A 16,575-nucleotide genomic window follows, 5' to 3' on the forward strand; every position below is an offset into this window, starting at 1 on the left:
ATTAATGGTAACTCCATCCCAATACTGCTGTACGCGGAAGACGCGGTCCTCCTGTCTCGTACCCAAAATGGTCTGCAATGCCTTATTAATAAATTCCAGACCTTTACAACTAGTAGGAAATTGATAATAAATAAAGGCAAAACATTCGTAATGTCATGTGGGAAGAAGACCAGAAAAAACAGGACTTTTTTTCTAGATGGGGAGAAATTAGAAACCGTTAAAAAGTTCTGCTACCTTGGCATTACATTCTCTGGAGACGGAAGGTGGGCCAACGAACAGGAAAGCGTACGTTTTAAAATGGTTAGGAACACTAGTAGTGTTTTTAGATTTGCTGCTAAATTAGGGGGCCACAGAATAAAGGAGATGGTGTCGATCTATAATTCAAGGTGTCTGTCATCAGCCTTATATGGGGCGGGTGTATGGGGTTACCATACTCAAAGTGGCAAGCTAATTCAGAATGAGGAGAACTCATTTCTGAAACGCTTGCTCTGTGCCCCGGCCTCAGCCTCTACCGAGATAATCCATAGGGAAGTGGGCCTAAATCATGCCAAGGATTTAACAACTCTGCGCCCATTGGCCTTATGGCGATCAATTTGGTCAAAAACCGAAACTAAATTTACCCAGGACGTGATAAATGACTGTTTAAAGCTCGATTATTGTTCGCGTATACCATGGCTTAGCCACATCCAACATTGGTATAAAATACTCTATGAATTCGATGCTTTTCATGAACCTGAGTTGGGGGCTTTTATACCTAAAAAAAGAGCTTGTAGAATCCTTTTTAAAACATAAAAGAAACACCAGAAACACTGAATGCGCGAAACAAAGTATGTTTACTCTTTATCAGGAGTATAGCGTAAGTGAAGGCTTTCAACCGTCCCTAACAGTAGTTACAAAAAGCTCACATCGTTTTGTATTAACTCGCTTACGCTTGGGCACTGTGCATCACTTAGTGGCATTCCCTTTTGTTAAGCAAAAACAAATAGGAGGTACCCCTGATCTTGTGCAACAGGGAAGGGGGTTCAAGCAGTAGAAAGATGAAGGAAACCCTGTCTGGAAAAACAGCAAATAGCTGGTTTAAGTACTACTGGGAAGTGGTCTGGGTAAGGGGGGGATCTATTCTCCACCAATTTCTATATGGAGCAGGCGTACCTACTCAGTGGCGCAATTTCAAACGATTTAAGTGAACTTGTAAACACACTCGAATATACCAAACAGAAAAGTTTTGTGTTGTTTAAAAAATAATCATAAATGATTTATTACCTCCCAATGGGGTTACAATCTAACACATTATCACAGTATTAAAAGAGTTTTAAAAAACCTCATAACATGGTTATCAAGTCACATATAAAAAGTCAAAATTTAATCAACAAACAGTCGACGCAGCGTTTCGGTGCTTTTTTCTTTTTTTCACACCTTCTTCAGGACTTTACAACATTTTGACTCCATTATTTCTGTATTTTGTTAAAAAATGAAGCATTTCAAAGTAATCCCACACGAATTTGCAAGATGCTCAGGTTTTTCAATTTCCTTGAGCTGAACTCTTGGTCTGAGCAACTCTGTGTTGTATATGCACGGAGGAGCCACCATCAATAAGGGCGGAACTTCTTATGGTTTTGTTAGAACCTTATCGCATTTTTAGCCGATTTGAGGTGGGCGTCGGCGGCAAGTAAATAGTGCGCGGCCCCAGTGTCAGGATTTCTTTCATCAAGGGTCCAAGTCTCTTGTGTTTCGTAAGTGGCCTCCCTGCACCTCCGTAGCGGCGTCTTCCTGAAGATTAGAAGGAAGACGCCGCTATGGAGGAGCAGGGAGGCCACTTAACCAAGAGTTCAGCTCAAGGAAATTGAAAAACCTGAGCATCTTGCAAATTCATGTGGGATTACTTTGAAATGCTTCATTTTTTAACAAAATACAGAAATAATGGAGTCAAAATGTTGTAAAGTCCTGAAGAAGGTGTGAAAAAAAGAAAAAAGCACCGAAACGCTGCGTCGACTGTTTGTTGATTAAATTTTGACTTTTTATATGTGACTTGATAACCATGTTATGAGGTTTTTTAAAACTCTTTTAATACTGTGATAATGTGTTAGATTGTAACCCCATTGGGAGGTAATAAATCATTTATGATTATTTTTTAAACAACACAAAACTTTTCTGTTTGGTATATTCGAGTGTGTTTACAAGTTCACTTAAATCGTTTGAAATTGCGCCACTGAGTAGGTACGCCTGCTCCATATAGAAATTGGTGGAGAATAGATCCCCCCCTTACCCAGACCACTTCCCAGTAGTACTTAAACCAGCTATTTGCTGTTTTTCCAGACAGGGTTTCCTTCATCATTCCCTTTTGTTAACCAGCACAGCACCTCCCCATGCCCTTGTGATGGTACTTCTAAGCAGAGTAGCTGTCATTTTATGCTGTTTTGCAAATTTTATATTCCATTTAGGACATTTTATTTAAAGCCCATCTTTTTAAATTACGAGCTACGACGTACTAAGACAGCTATGCAGATAATGTTTAACCTGAGGAGCCCAGACATATGTTTTTATGTAGCTACATATATTTTAAAATGCATATCCGCACGGAAATCGATGATTGTATGAATAAGCTGTACAAATAGTTTTTATGTTATTGTAACTGGAAAAGATGACAACTGTTTCGGGCCATATTAAGTGTTCGGTACACTAGTGACATTATGAATTTTAATTCTGTGCTTCAAATCTATTATGTTTTCGGTGCACTAGTGACATTGTGAATTTTAAATTCTAAATCTGTGTCTCAAATCTATATGTACTTTATCATTGCTAGTTTTGCACATGCACCGAAAGACGAAGATTGCACTTTTGAATGCTAATTTTGCACATATCTTCATTGATTGTAAGCACGTCACTTTATTGTGGACTTTGCACATGCATTATAAAGATAAACTGCACTTTACTATGTGTACTTTTGGCTTAAGAAGGAGCAATATTTGTTTAGGACATGGCATTTGATGATTTAGGATTTGATGTTGATATTGTCGGGTTAAATATATTTGGTACATGTAATATTTTATGTCTTGTTATTTTGCTGCTATATGGTTATATATATATATATACCAAATAAAGCATTTTTGAAACTGAAACTGACTAATATTCTGATTTGTTACCTTTGCCTCAAATTGTAAAGTGCTCTGATATCCTTCGGGATCAAGTTCGCCCTATATAAAACTTTATAAATAAATAAATAAAAAAATACTATGTATGTTTTGGCGTGTTCCGTATTCCTCTGCTTTTTACCAAATGTGTTCTTAGTGTGTTAACCCTTTAATTTAAAACTACTGTCTAAAATGATTCTTAGTCCCTTTTAATTTTGATCATGCAGATACATTTTTTTACAGAGGTCAATTCACATCACTAACACGGGAGATGAACATGGAAAATAAAATGTGACTCAGGAACACAACTTTTTTTATGTAACTCGCTTTACAGCAACTAAGCGCATCATTTATATAAACATGCATTGGTAAAGCCTGTAATAGGTATTGACAAGCTATTGACGTAGCTAAGGCTTGTTCTAATTCGGTGCGATGCATTGCACCTATTACGAGTTTATTCACAAAAATGTGTTAAAACATGCGGATTTTGACGATTACATCAGCAAATCCGCCTATTCTGGTATGTGGTGACGGTCTAGTGTTTCCAGCCTCGGCTGTGACCGGAACCGAAAGGGCGGCCATTTTGTATAGTGGCCGAGCCCAGAGCGAGCGGGAGCTTTTCCCCGGCGCTCCTAGAGAATAAAGCATAACTCACCCACATTTATTGGCGGCAGAGTATTATTTACTGAAAGGGGGCGCTTCTACAATTGGCGACGAGGCGGGATCCGGAAAACATCGAGGACCCACAACAAAAACGAAATTAAACACCTTGAAAAAAACCCCCCAAAAAAACAAACAAAAACTCGAGCCATCACCTCGGAGCGCGGCAGAGGGTGCGAACCGCGCTGGGCCACACGAGAGACACGGAGGGCCAAAGCGACCATCGCACGGCGACTACAGGCCTCTTGTGACACATAACCTTTCGGATAGCACTGTTAGGAGCCTACAGGCCAAAGGTGAGGGCACGACGTGTCTGAGGCGGCGCCCAGAGATAGGAGGCACAGAGCGAGGCAACACTATTCACGGGGGGCACCGCCTTAACATACCCCAATACGAGGAGCACTAAAGTGCACAGAAGTCACACGAAGCAAGGAGGAAACGGACGTCTCAGCCCAGAGAGGAAAGGCGGGGAGCAAACCTGGAATCCCGAGGGGCATCAGGCAGCGACGAAGACAGACCCACCCAGGGGAGAAGAAGAGAGGAACAGTGAGCACCAGGCAGCCCACCTAACGACAACTGACAAGCTCAAGCCAATCCAAGGGGCAACGAAAAGATGGCTACAACCTCCACATCGCTCACCAGCATGGTGGGGTTCCTGCCAAAAAGAGGTGAACCCACGATGCCGGGGGAAGACTGGAAGAGGTACTTTCTGAATTATGTGGCGGCACTAGAGGAGGAGAGTGAAGCGGAATCCTCCAGCCCACGTAGGTTGAAGATATTGTTGCATAACCTCTGGCCGGAAGGTATAAGAGTGTACGACAACATAGTAAAGGCAACAAGACAAGCGGCGGACACGGACGTGTTCCAACACGCAATTAAAGATATAGACGCTCACTACAGGCCAGTTGTGTGTGTGGCCATTGATCGATGCAATCTCATCCAGAGGAAGCAAGAGAGCGGCGAGACCATTGACGAATATGTAGCGGCCTTACAGAAATTGGCATTGACGTGTAAGTTCGGAGCACTACATGACGACCTGGTAAGAGATCAAATAATTATGCATACTTCCAACACGGCGGTACAAGAAAAACTGTGGGTTAATGGAGATGCACCCCTTAAGGAGGTATGGGCCCTAGTGAAGAAGGCGGAATTGTCCAAAAGATGCGCGGAAGCAGCCAGGAAGGACACAGGCAGCAAACAAACAGTATGCAGAGTGATGGTGAATAATAAAGGGGACAAAACTAAATAAATGGGACCACCCAGGAACCAATTCTCGAAAAGGAACCAGCAAGGGACCAGAGCGATGCAGAAAACCAATTGGGAGAGGAAAACGAGTTGCTACCTGTGTGGAAGCACATCACACATAGGAAACGACAAAGCATGTCCTGCATTCAAAGCGAAGTGCGCGTACTGCGGAATATTTGGACATTACGAGAAAGTATGCAGACGGAAACCCAGAGGAGGCGCAGTCAAGTACAATGACCATGGAAGCGCAGACGAAGAAGAGGCGCAAAGAGGAAACGAGTACGGTGAAGAAGTTCTCTACATAGGGCAACAAGTGTTGGATGTGGAATGCAAAGGCTCCAACAAACCGGTGTTGAAAATGAACATCGGTGGTGTGATGGTCGACATAGTGGCGGACTCAGGATCTCCCATCACAATTGTACAAAGGAAAGTATGGGAAGACGAATTCCAAGAAGCAATAAAGAAGGAACTACTTCCCATGGACGTGAGACCTGTCACCTATACAGGACAAAGGATACCCATGGTTGGGTATTGCCCGTTACTGTTTGAGTTCAGAGGACGCAAAGCCGAATGCAAGCTGTACGTGTCAGTAAAAGGGCCATCGGTGCTAGGATGGAAAGATCAAGGTGTTCTGGGCATCAAACTCAACCCGGGAGGAGTGGAAAAGGTACTGCTGATGGATACAGAACAAGACCACGAAGGGAAAGCATGGAAGAGAGAGTACCCGGAAGTGTTTTGGAAAATTAACAAAATTCATGCACATGATACACTTGAAAGAAGGAGCAAAGCCGGTGAGCCACAAGGCTAGAAACATCCCATTTCGATGCCGCGAAGCGGTACAAGAGGAATTAGACAGATTGGAGAAAAGCGGCATAATAAAGGCCATCGAAAGTGCTGAATGGCTTTCGCCGTTAGTGGTGGCACAAAAACCAAATGGAAAGGTGAGGCTGTGTGTGGACCTCAGAGAACTAAATAAAAACATACTTATTGACACGTTCCCGTTGCCACGCATCAATGAGATGCTCATGAAGACAAAAGGAATAAAGTGGTTTTCCACGGCGGATCTATCCTCAGCTTACCATCAGATAGCATTGCACCCCTCATGTAGCCACCTCACTTCCTTCATCACACCGTTCGGGTGTTACAAATTCGTGAGGATGCCGTTTGGGCTGGCGTCTGCGGCGGCAGTCTTCCAAAAATTGATGCACAAGCTATTCCAAAAGGTGGAAGGCGTCCAATACTTCCAGGACGACATACTCATAATGGGAAGGTCCAAGCCGGAACACAACGACAAGTTGCATGCAGTACTAGAAATACTTAAGAGTAATGGACTCACTGCGGAGTGGGGGAAATGCAAGTTCGGAGTGCCATCCGTGACATACCTTGGACACGAAATCAGTGAGAAAGGTATTGAGCCCAAAAGAGCCAACATGGCAGCGATAAGAGATGCGCCTGCCCCGTCAAGGAAGGAGGAAGTTAGGTCATTCCTGGGGATGGCAGAATTTTATAGCAAGTTCATCGCACACTTTGCAACAAAAACCCACCATCTTAGACAACTGTAGAAGGAGAGGAACGGGTTTAAATGGGACAAGGAGGAACAAGAGGAGTTTGAGGCGTTAAAAAAGGAAATGAGCGGAGCTGTACCACTCAAGGGTTTTGACCAAGCAGCGGCTTCGATACTTACCACTGATGCCAGTGACAGAGGTCTGGGAGCAGTGCTTATGCAGAAGGCAAGTACTGGAGAAGTCTCTACAGTGTGCTTCGCATCTAGGTCATTGGCGCAGAATGAAGAAAAGTTCAGTGTAATCGAAAAAGAGATGTTAGCTGTGGTATGGGCAATGGAACGTTTCAGGCAGTTCCTATGGGGAGCTAAGTTCCTGGTACGCACAGATCATAAACCCCTGATAAAGGTACTCACCTCCAATGGGCACGCACACGCGACTCCACGGATAGCGAAGATGACGCTACGACTGTTGGATTATGTATATGAGGTAGAGTACATACCAGGTCCCAGGAACAGGGTTGCGGACTTCTTAAGCAGAGCTGCTGCCAAGGAAGGAGCGGACGAACAGGAACCCCCGGATGGGAAGGGTACATGGTGGCAACCATGCAAGACCTGGAACAAGTAATCAGTGAACAGGAATGGTCTGAAGCGTACAGCCAAGATGAGACCCTCGAGGTAATCCAAGGATATGTGACGCACAAATGGCCTGATAAACGACATCTGGACAGCCAGATGAGGAAGTATTGGGAGGTTAGAGAAGAACTATCAATTGGAGAAAATCCCATCTTCCTATTGAGAGGGGACAGAGTGACACCTCCCCAGAGACTGGTGGAACACTTATTGACAATCCTACACGAAGGGCATCAAGGCCTTACGAAGACCAAGGCATTGGTGAAACAGGCATACTGGTGGCCTGCGATTGATGCCCAAGTGGAGAAGTATGTGAGAATGTCCGAATCGTGTTCTCGAGCGGACAAATCTCAAACCTTGATAAGGCCACCGTTGGGAAAATTTCCTATGCCCAGCAGTCCATGGGAAATGGTATCCATTGACATCATAGGTCCCATTCTCGACATTGAAGGAGTGCAGAAATACGCCATTGTGATGGTGGACAGGTACTCAAAGTGGCCGGAAGTGGAAGTAAAAGAAACTGTGGACACGGACGCAGTGTTATCGTTTCTTAATGCCATATTTGTAAAGGAAGGAATTCCCAAAGTAATAACCTGTGACAATGGACCACAGTTTATGTCAGCCAAATGGGAGGCATTCATGGCCCGCAATGGCATAGAGGTAAAACACACGCCCATCTACCACCCAGGCGGGAATGGATTGGCAGAGCGTTTCAACAGAGTGATCATGGGGACCATTCAGGCAGCAATCAGCGCTGGTCTAGATTGGGAGAAAGAATTGCCAAAAATGTTATGGTCATACCGCATCACCCCAGGGAGTACAGGATACAGTCCCTTCAAAGTGTTGAGAGGAAGAGAACCGTTTACCAAGGACAATCTGGCGTGGAAGCACATGGTAGCACAAAGTAAATGGTCTCTTGCTGTGGTAAAGAGGAACCTGGAGAAGGCGCAGGAAGTATACGCCGAACATTACAACAAGAGGCGAAATGTTCAAGGAGTGACCTTGGAGAAGGGTGACTGGGTGAGGGTGAAGGAAGCGACCATGAAAAGGAAAGGAGAAAGCAAATTCACACCTCCCCTCAAGGTCATTGAAACATACGCAAGATCAGCTTTGTTAAGTGACGGCAAAGTATGGTCTCGAGACAGGATGGCGAAATGTAACAAGATTCTAAAATGGGAGACGTCCATGGTAGGAGGATTGCACCCCGAAGGAGATACGGAAGAGCAAGGAGGTGTAGGAAGAGGAGTAGAGCAGAGAACGGAGAGTGAACACGATAACACCAGGGAAGGAGAACACATAGGAACAGGAGAAGAGACTGCCTGGGAGGAAAGTAGGATGGAGTTGAACAAGAGTCAAGGTGAATTGGCGCAAGGAAACAACAATGGGAGAAGTTTGCAGGACACCACTCATGGAACAAGTAATGGAGAGATAGAGAAAGGAGTGGTGAGAACGAGAGCCGGCAGAGTGGTGAGAGTGCCCAGGAAGTTCGAGGACTTTACCATGAGCATCAAGTAAGACTGTTCTAATGTAAATCTCACTTATTGTTGAGGGTACTAAAGGGGGGAGATATGTGGTGACGGTCTAGTGTTTCCAGCCTCGGCTGTGACCGGAACCGGAAAGGCGGCCATTTTGTATAGTGGCCGAGCCCAGAGCGAGCGGGAGCTTTTCCCCGGCGCTCCGAGAGAATAAAGCATAACTCACCCACATTTATTGGCTGCAGAGTATTATTTACTGAAAGGGGGCACTTCTACATGGTATTATCCAGGCCTTTGCATCCCTTTAAATTTGAGCCGATTTGACCTCTCAGAATCTATAGTGGGCGGGGTGGAGTTTTTATTAAACCCTGCACGTAAGGGGTGCGAGGAAAACCACAAAATGCATAATTCCGATATGTGCGGTTGCAGGATTTAAAGCATATATTGGATGTTTCTGGGCCACCCTACCCGAGATCCGAGTCTCCAATATAAAGGAGATTCGAGCGTGGGATATTGGACTGTTATTAGCACGCCTCGGATTTAATGCTATGAAGAATACCGGTAAGTAATTGAAGGATTACCTTTGGCACCGCTGTATTTTTATAAGGTGTTTTTAGCGCTATATTGTGAGGATGTTCCCTCTTTTGCTCCATTTCTTTTATTGTTATATGATACGCTTTTGCAGAAAACCACATGCTAACATTGATTTCCTGGGCTTTTAGTTCAGATTTTATAATGCCATAAACAGTATAAAAAATTCCAGAATGCAAAGCTAAAAGTTAAAGTGGGTGAGCTGTACGAGTTTATGTGATGTTTATACTACCTCTAACAATTAAAAGGCGTTTAGGTATAGCACACTGCATTCTGGGACTTGTGGTTTTGCTTTTAACTTTGTAAATTCTGGGCTGTGCAATTCAAGCGTGCAAAGTGCTATTGGCTACAAAGTTAGGAGTGGCGGAGGGTGTCCCACAAAACATTGAAGCTATGCTCATCCTACCCAGGGTAAACACGAGCATCTGGGAGTCTATTTGCAACAGCCATACGCAAGCACTGACGCTCAGACTCTCAAACATGCAAACCTTTTCCAAGCATTTCCTGTAAGAGTAACAGCACCACAGGCTAACTTCTCCAGTAGAAACATGTAGGTATGTGGCTTTACTTTTTTTTCTTTAATTCCTGCAAGTCTCCCCGGAGCACACTAGAAAGTGTATGTTTTCCTAGAATTTCAATTTAGAAATAGAGAATTGATTGCTGTCAACCAGAAGGCAAGTTGTATTTTGAGCCTGCACCACCCACGTCAGCAGTAGCGACCACACAGGCCTGCAGTAATTTGAAACCGCAGCCAGTCCAAGAGTATTTGTGCTGCTGCCAACATGGTGGGCAAGTTGTGGCAAGGCACGAATATGTGAGGAATGGCAGGACAGGAGGAGTAGTAAAATACAAGGTACTGTTCCGAGGCAGACTTTTTAGGCTGAGCCTGGGCAGCGCATACACTGCTCTGCGAGGCATGCCGTACTGGAGTATTTACTGGAAGTTACGCCCATATTTTTCATTGGCTTGTGTCACTGTCCTTCCTAACTGCTGGCTTTTGATTCGTTAATAGACTTTATAATCCTTCCTTAGTACCACCTTGTCTTAATTTGTAACCTCCCAGCTGACTGGCCCTTTTACTTCTGTTGCGACATGGTATGTCTGATTTAGTCTGTAAGCACTATTTTCTTTAGTGAGTTTCTCCTACTGCAGGCACGACCTGCTTTCTTTACATTCAGCGCACCATGCGCACTTTCACTTGCAAGCAGCCTCGGGCAATGGCGGGCGCTTCTTTGAAGTGAAAATGGTCTCTCATTTACAAGAGTTTGAGCTATTGCCATTGTAAATAACTATAGCTTAAACTCTCGTAAATGCGAGACCTATTGCATTGCAAATGCTTGTTCTACTTCTCTCTATGCCCAATTGTCCTCTGTTGTCTAACGTCTTGTTATGTATCTTTTGCTTTGTTGAAGCACTAGTCAGCGGGCCAATAATGTTCCTATTTTAAGTGATTTAATTGTAGCAGAGCTCTATCCACTTTTTTTCTGAGAGGCATTTAGCTGCCCTAGTACAGATGCTACCTTACAGCAAAGGATTGTGGTGAACTTCAGTTTATCCAGTTTTTTTAGGTTCTTCCATCCTTCATCTAGCTTCCATCATCACCATCATGTCCCCCTCTGATGGTGGACGTGAAGTCATTCCATCTTTTCTGGCTTAGCTCCTGTTTTTGTAACCTGCCTCTAAGGAATGCATGCCTTGACGGGTTGGGTCCCTAAACCACTTCCACATAGCAATGGTCCGAGACAAATATTTCGAGCATGTCAGACAAGTGTAGTCTACATTACCAAGAGCTATGATGAAGATATAAGAAATGCAGGAGTATGTCTGTGAACATGGGATTAAAAGGAGAAGTCCCTCATGCCTGCATGTAAGTACTTCTATACGTCTTCTAGGTCCCACTTGCTGAATGATCTGCAAAAGCTCTGGCTGTCACTCCCGTGGCTGTGCCTCCCTGCCCAGATGTTTCTAAACTGTCATCTCAGACAAGATTAACGTGCTTGTACAGGAGTAAGTTGTCTCATGAGCCCTCTATACGTTTATGACATATGATATGTAAATATTTGCCACAACGTTTGTCTTCGACTCTAGTTACCCTGCGATTTTGGTTGGGCTGTAAAAAGTTTCCACGCCATGTGGGGAAGTGGATGATCTACAGCTAACAATTTACATATGTGGGGGTTTTGAAACCAGCTGCCAAACCTTACGTACTATCCTCTTAACATTTCTGAAAACAAGGGGGGGCATATGTGAAGGCAAACTTGTAGGGGGTGCACCAGCCTCATGGTCAACACTATCCAGAGTGTCACATACAGGGCAGCGTTTAACTCCCTACCCCACTGCCTTTAAGTAAATGGGGGCTTTGTTGCTGCCAGAGTTCCATGTTATGAGCAATCCGCCTCCAGCCTAGTCATCTCCACGCTATCCTCACCCTCCAGAAGCAACTGTGACCACTGTGCTATAGCTTGTATTATTTGTGGGCTGAGCAGCATCACTTGTAACAGCCTGTTGTAGGCTTCACTATCACCGTTATCATTAGTGCCACACTGTGTTACCACTAAAATCGAGGCCTCTGTTCTTCCCGACTCCCCTTGTCCACCACTCCTGTTCTGGATTGACAGGATCTCTAACTGAAAGGAATGCCGCTTCCACAGGGAGTGGACATCGGCCTAACTCATATGTGTCCTTGCGTCTCTATAGCACTCACCACTCCTATTGTTTATGCAGCTCTGAGGCCGCTCCCCTATCTGTCTTCATCCAGTGAATCTGAGGTGCCTGCGAGTTTCTTTCAGTAGCTTGGTGTCCTCCACAGAAACCTAGCTGACTGACAATTAAATCTACCAGAATCTTTGCATGCTGTGTGCTTGGCCCAGATCGGGAGCCCAGACTGACACTACAGTTCTACAGCGAGTGTTGCCACCGTCTTGAAGAAGGTCCTTTGAACAAGTTTGATCAATCTCTGGAAGAGGCAATTGCTCTTAGCTGCCAGCCTTTTGGCTTTGTCAATTCTTGTTTGTTTGCCATGCATTTTTATAAAACACCATTGTGGTAACTGTTGGCGCCTCACCAATAATACATTTAAAAATATGGAAAAAAAACAAAAATATTTTTGGGTCTCAAAATGAACATTGCCATAGTTGTCCCTAACAGTGAAGTAAACTACTTTGTGTAAGGCTGTGCTCCTTGAGAAAGGACAGGATGATGTCACTCACAGAAAAGTTAACCGATGGCTGCAGTGGGTTGACCCACTGCCCAATGTCATAAGCTGTATTGGGCTGAAGAAAAATGTGAATGACAGAACTAGGGACCTGTGGATGAAGAGAAGTGGCTGAAAGCCCATATATGCGAGTAATTATAAATATATTTAATATATTTTTTACTAAAATCAAAAGGTCTTGGCTAACTTCGGACCTAAAAAATGCTGCTTGGGCAGCTGTTCATCCTTTGTATTTTTTAACACTTTACAAATGTAACCAATACCTTGCACAAACACAAGTGCCTGCCACCACATACAAAAAGTGGTAAGGGGGAAGAGCAGGAGGGGGCGCGGGACTATAATAATAAAAAAAAGTTTTAAACTTACCTGCCGCCTCCAGCGTAGCAGCTAAGTGCTGGGACCTCCTTGTCCCAGCAGACACTGTGACTATGTCATAGACACCCTGTCCAATCCCCATGCTGCTCTGGCCTAAGCGGGCTGGAAAGATGCTCCGCTCCGGTTAGGGAGTCTGTGGAGGTTCTCTAACTCAGCTGTAGAGAAACCTAAGTGCACATGTGAGTTTTGGTCAGCCTGAGACGGCCGGCCAAACACACATGAGCAGTTAGAGAATGCAACTAGCACTCCTCCTTCCCCCTCCCATGCCTCGATCCCGAACCTCCCTGCACATGCTGGCTGAGCCAGCGGCTTAAAAATAATAATACGATAACAGAATACCGTTTATTTTTTTGCTGCTGGCTCTGAGCCAGTGAGGCCACGCTCCTCCGCCATTCCGGAAGAGCCGCCCCTGACAAACATGCTCTTATTGTCTAATAGCTGACAAGGAGTACAAACCCCAAAACACCTTGAAAACACCACAAGAATGAATCACCTCTCTTTACATTCACTATGAAGCAGGGATGGCAACAACTTCTTCGCTCACTATCATAACAGCAGATTCAAATGCAATGCAATATTCATCGGAAATAAAATCATATGCATTTTGAATGAATAAACAAAACCTTATTTGGGATCTAAATTGATCGCCGTTGCTTGTTAGTCCTCTTGGGTGACACAATGGAGCAGGTGTAGGAATGAAAATGTTGCAAGGGAAACAAAAAAACATGCATGGTACCTTTGCTGGACATCCTTCATGAGCTGGTTGATGTCTACTTCACGTTTTCGAAGACTTCCAAAGGAAGTGTGACTTTGCACACAGCCTTTCCCGGCAGTATTTAGCTCGACAGGGCCAACTTCAGTTCCAATGCTCCCACCTACGCAATTTCCAAATCTTCCATCATATTTCACAAAGTCAGACTCCACAACAACTATAAATAGACAAAAAATGTTAGCATGTTCCTACTGCATTTTATAGACACAGACAGCTACAAAAAGGCTCAGAAACATGTTACTTAATTTTCTTCAATCTCTGTGTGCTGTGGTTTTAGGATTGTTTGGGAAATAACAATTTCTTGTATTTTTATGATGCATATTTTAAAAGAAGAAAAAACAATCACTGAGTTTGTTCATATTTTTTTTTTAAACAATGCAACAAGTTGGGTGCACTGCTATTCTGATTTCCTACCAAAAGATGTCACTGCAGAATAAACAGCTAGCCGTAGACGTTCAGGTCTTAGCATGTATCCTGACATATTTACCAACAAGACTAACCTTCCCTTTTAGACATGTCAGTGCCCACAGTTCCAACCGTTTTAGGACAATTTTCAATTCTCTTTCGGTGTGGTATATGGAAAATATACTACAACAAGGCCATCAGTTCACAATTTTAGGGCAGTCAAGGCCAGTTATCCTTCAGTTTAACCATCTGGGCAAGACACATCAAATATTCCCATCACAAGCTATAGAGGTCAGAAGAGACCATATGCAGATTTAAACCAAAGGCACTTTTATCAGTAAAGTTCTAATTTCATGATAATTTTTGTGTAGTTCAGTGTTTTTATTTCTGTAGTGGAGAGCAAAGATGCCAAATGGTGTTTACACTGGAAATATTACTTTACTGACTCTCCACCTCTAGGTGCCCCCAACCCTCCCTCAGATGGATTTACAAGAATCTCAAAATAACAAAGTAAGCTAAATATGGTAAGTATCTGCCAAATGTGGGGCGTGGCCACGGAGGCGACCAAGATGGCCGCCTTTGCTTGAAGCTCCGCCGAACGGGCGCCCGTTTCCAGCGCTAATCATGTAAATACTCGCTTTTGAGAAGACCACAACACACCATCCTGCAGCTGATCCTGTTCCACGTCGGCGAGGGAAATTTCAGCCCCCACGGCTGCGGAGAACTGAAGATTGGGCGGAGGGGAGCGAGGGCCCGGGCTCTCGCGGATGGCCTCCCTGACTGCGCCCCGCTGGTGAGTGGGTGTCGTGCTAGCTGCGCCCCTGTTGCTTCCTGCGCTTATTGTTGCGGCGGTCGGCGCGCTCTGCTCTGTGCCCCTGACCCGGCCCTCGCCCTCTCTTCTCCGGCGTCGCGACATCGCCGTTCTGGGCCTTCGGGCCTGGGACGGCACATCGAGCCGGGGCCGTGAGTTGCGGCTGTGACCGCTGGGGCTTGGGCACGGAGCTGGGCGCTCTGTGCGCTGCGGGGGTGGCCTGGGAGCGACGGTGGGCGCTGCGGGTGCCGGCGCTCCACTAGCTTCAGGGCAGCCCCGCCCCAATATCGGCCCGGCCTTGCTACAGCCGGTGACCCTGCATAGATGAGAGGATGCCAAGAACTCCCGCGGCCCACAACCGAAGGCCGAGACGCCTTGCCTCGCACCATATTCCAGCGCTGTGAGCGCACCTTGCATGGACCCTGAAGCCTCGATTACCGCCTGCACTTGTTCATCGGCGCCATTTTGCTGCCCTGGGCCTACTCCTACAACTCGCCCTACGGCTTTGTGTAGGCTGCTGCTCTACTCCATTGGGGATTTTGGGGCCTGGGTGTCTGCTACCAACTATCACGAAAGGGGTTCCTTGTTGATACTGCACGAGGGCTGAGTTCCTCCGCCATTGCCTGAAACAACCTCCCTACAGCAGTGCTTGCCCCGACCTCGGGTTGCATAACTCCAGTCTGCCTTTCCCACCGCCTCCACCCCCTCTCGAGCTTCTGGCGCACCTACCCATAACCGCACTGCCTCTGTTCGCCATTCACCCACCTGCTGCCGCCATGGGGAAAAGGGACCCGAACCAGCGTAAACTCAGCTTTAATAAGGCATCCCTTCTTTCTGCGGACCCCCCCCAGGGCTCCTCTTCGGGCGCAGTGGAGGTCTCGGACCGCGACGACACTGCCTCTTTGGTCACGGCCCTGATGACGAAAATGAGGGCGAGCTTCAAGTCATTGGATGGCCGTTTCGACAGTCTTGAGCAGAAAATGGCGCACATGGGCTCCAAGATACAGGCCCACGACCGTCGGTTAGACGTGGTAGAGACCAGGGTCTCTGACACTGAAGATAACGCATCCAAGGCACTGAAGAGACTTGAACGGGTTGAAAAGAGGAGGTGGCGGTAAAAAATGAAGACCTCGAACCACGTAGTCAACGAAACAACATATGTATTCTTTGCATTGCGGAAATGACATCGACAGGACGGATGGACGTATTCGTTGAAAATCTACTGGTTGACCTGTTTGGTAGGGAGGTGTTCACGCAGGGGTTCGTGGTGGAGCGTGCCCAGAGGTCCCTGGGGCCTCGACCTCGACCTGGTCTGCCTCCACGCCCCATTGTCGCCCGCCTCATGAACTTCAGAGACCAGGACTCTGCTCTTAGGGCGGCATGTGAGAAGGATGCATTGACATGGCAGGGCAACACCTTATCTTTCTTCCCAGACTTCACCTTTATAGTCCAGGAGGCGCGCAGGAAATATAATGGTGTCAAGGCAACGCTTCGAAACTTGGGTCTAAAGTACGGTATGCTTTAACCAGCGTGCCTTAAAGTAGACATCAATGGTAGTTTCCGCATCTTTGAATCACCTACCGAGGCTCAGGAATTCTGCCAACAGTACAAGCGACGAGGTTCCGGCGCGGCTTCTGACGCTGTTTCTGGCTCGCTTTCTCCAGCTCATGCGGACTCGCAAGGCAGTGTTGAACTCTTTATGGAAACTGAGACTGGCTGAACTTACATCAATGTATTTCCTTTGGTTCTTCTCTGACAATAT

General features: G+C 45.7%; 1 protein-coding gene across 1 annotated transcript in view; it reads right to left on the reverse strand.

The window, feature by feature from the left end:
* The window catches only part of GSDME (gasdermin E), a 392,371-nt gene that overhangs the window by 202,142 nt on the left and 173,654 nt on the right, over positions 1-16,575 (reverse strand). Inside the window, exon 3 of the mRNA XM_078663458.1 lies at positions 13,562-13,754. Coding sequence (XP_078519584.1) covers positions 13,562-13,754 — 193 coding nt within the window. The remainder of the gene's footprint in view (positions 1-13,561; positions 13,755-16,575) is intronic.

This window comes from Lissotriton helveticus, chromosome 10 (genome assembly GCF_964261635.1).
Source record: "Lissotriton helveticus chromosome 10, aLisHel1.1, whole genome shotgun sequence".
In the NCBI taxonomy this organism is placed as follows: Eukaryota; Metazoa; Chordata; class Amphibia; order Caudata; family Salamandridae; genus Lissotriton; species Lissotriton helveticus.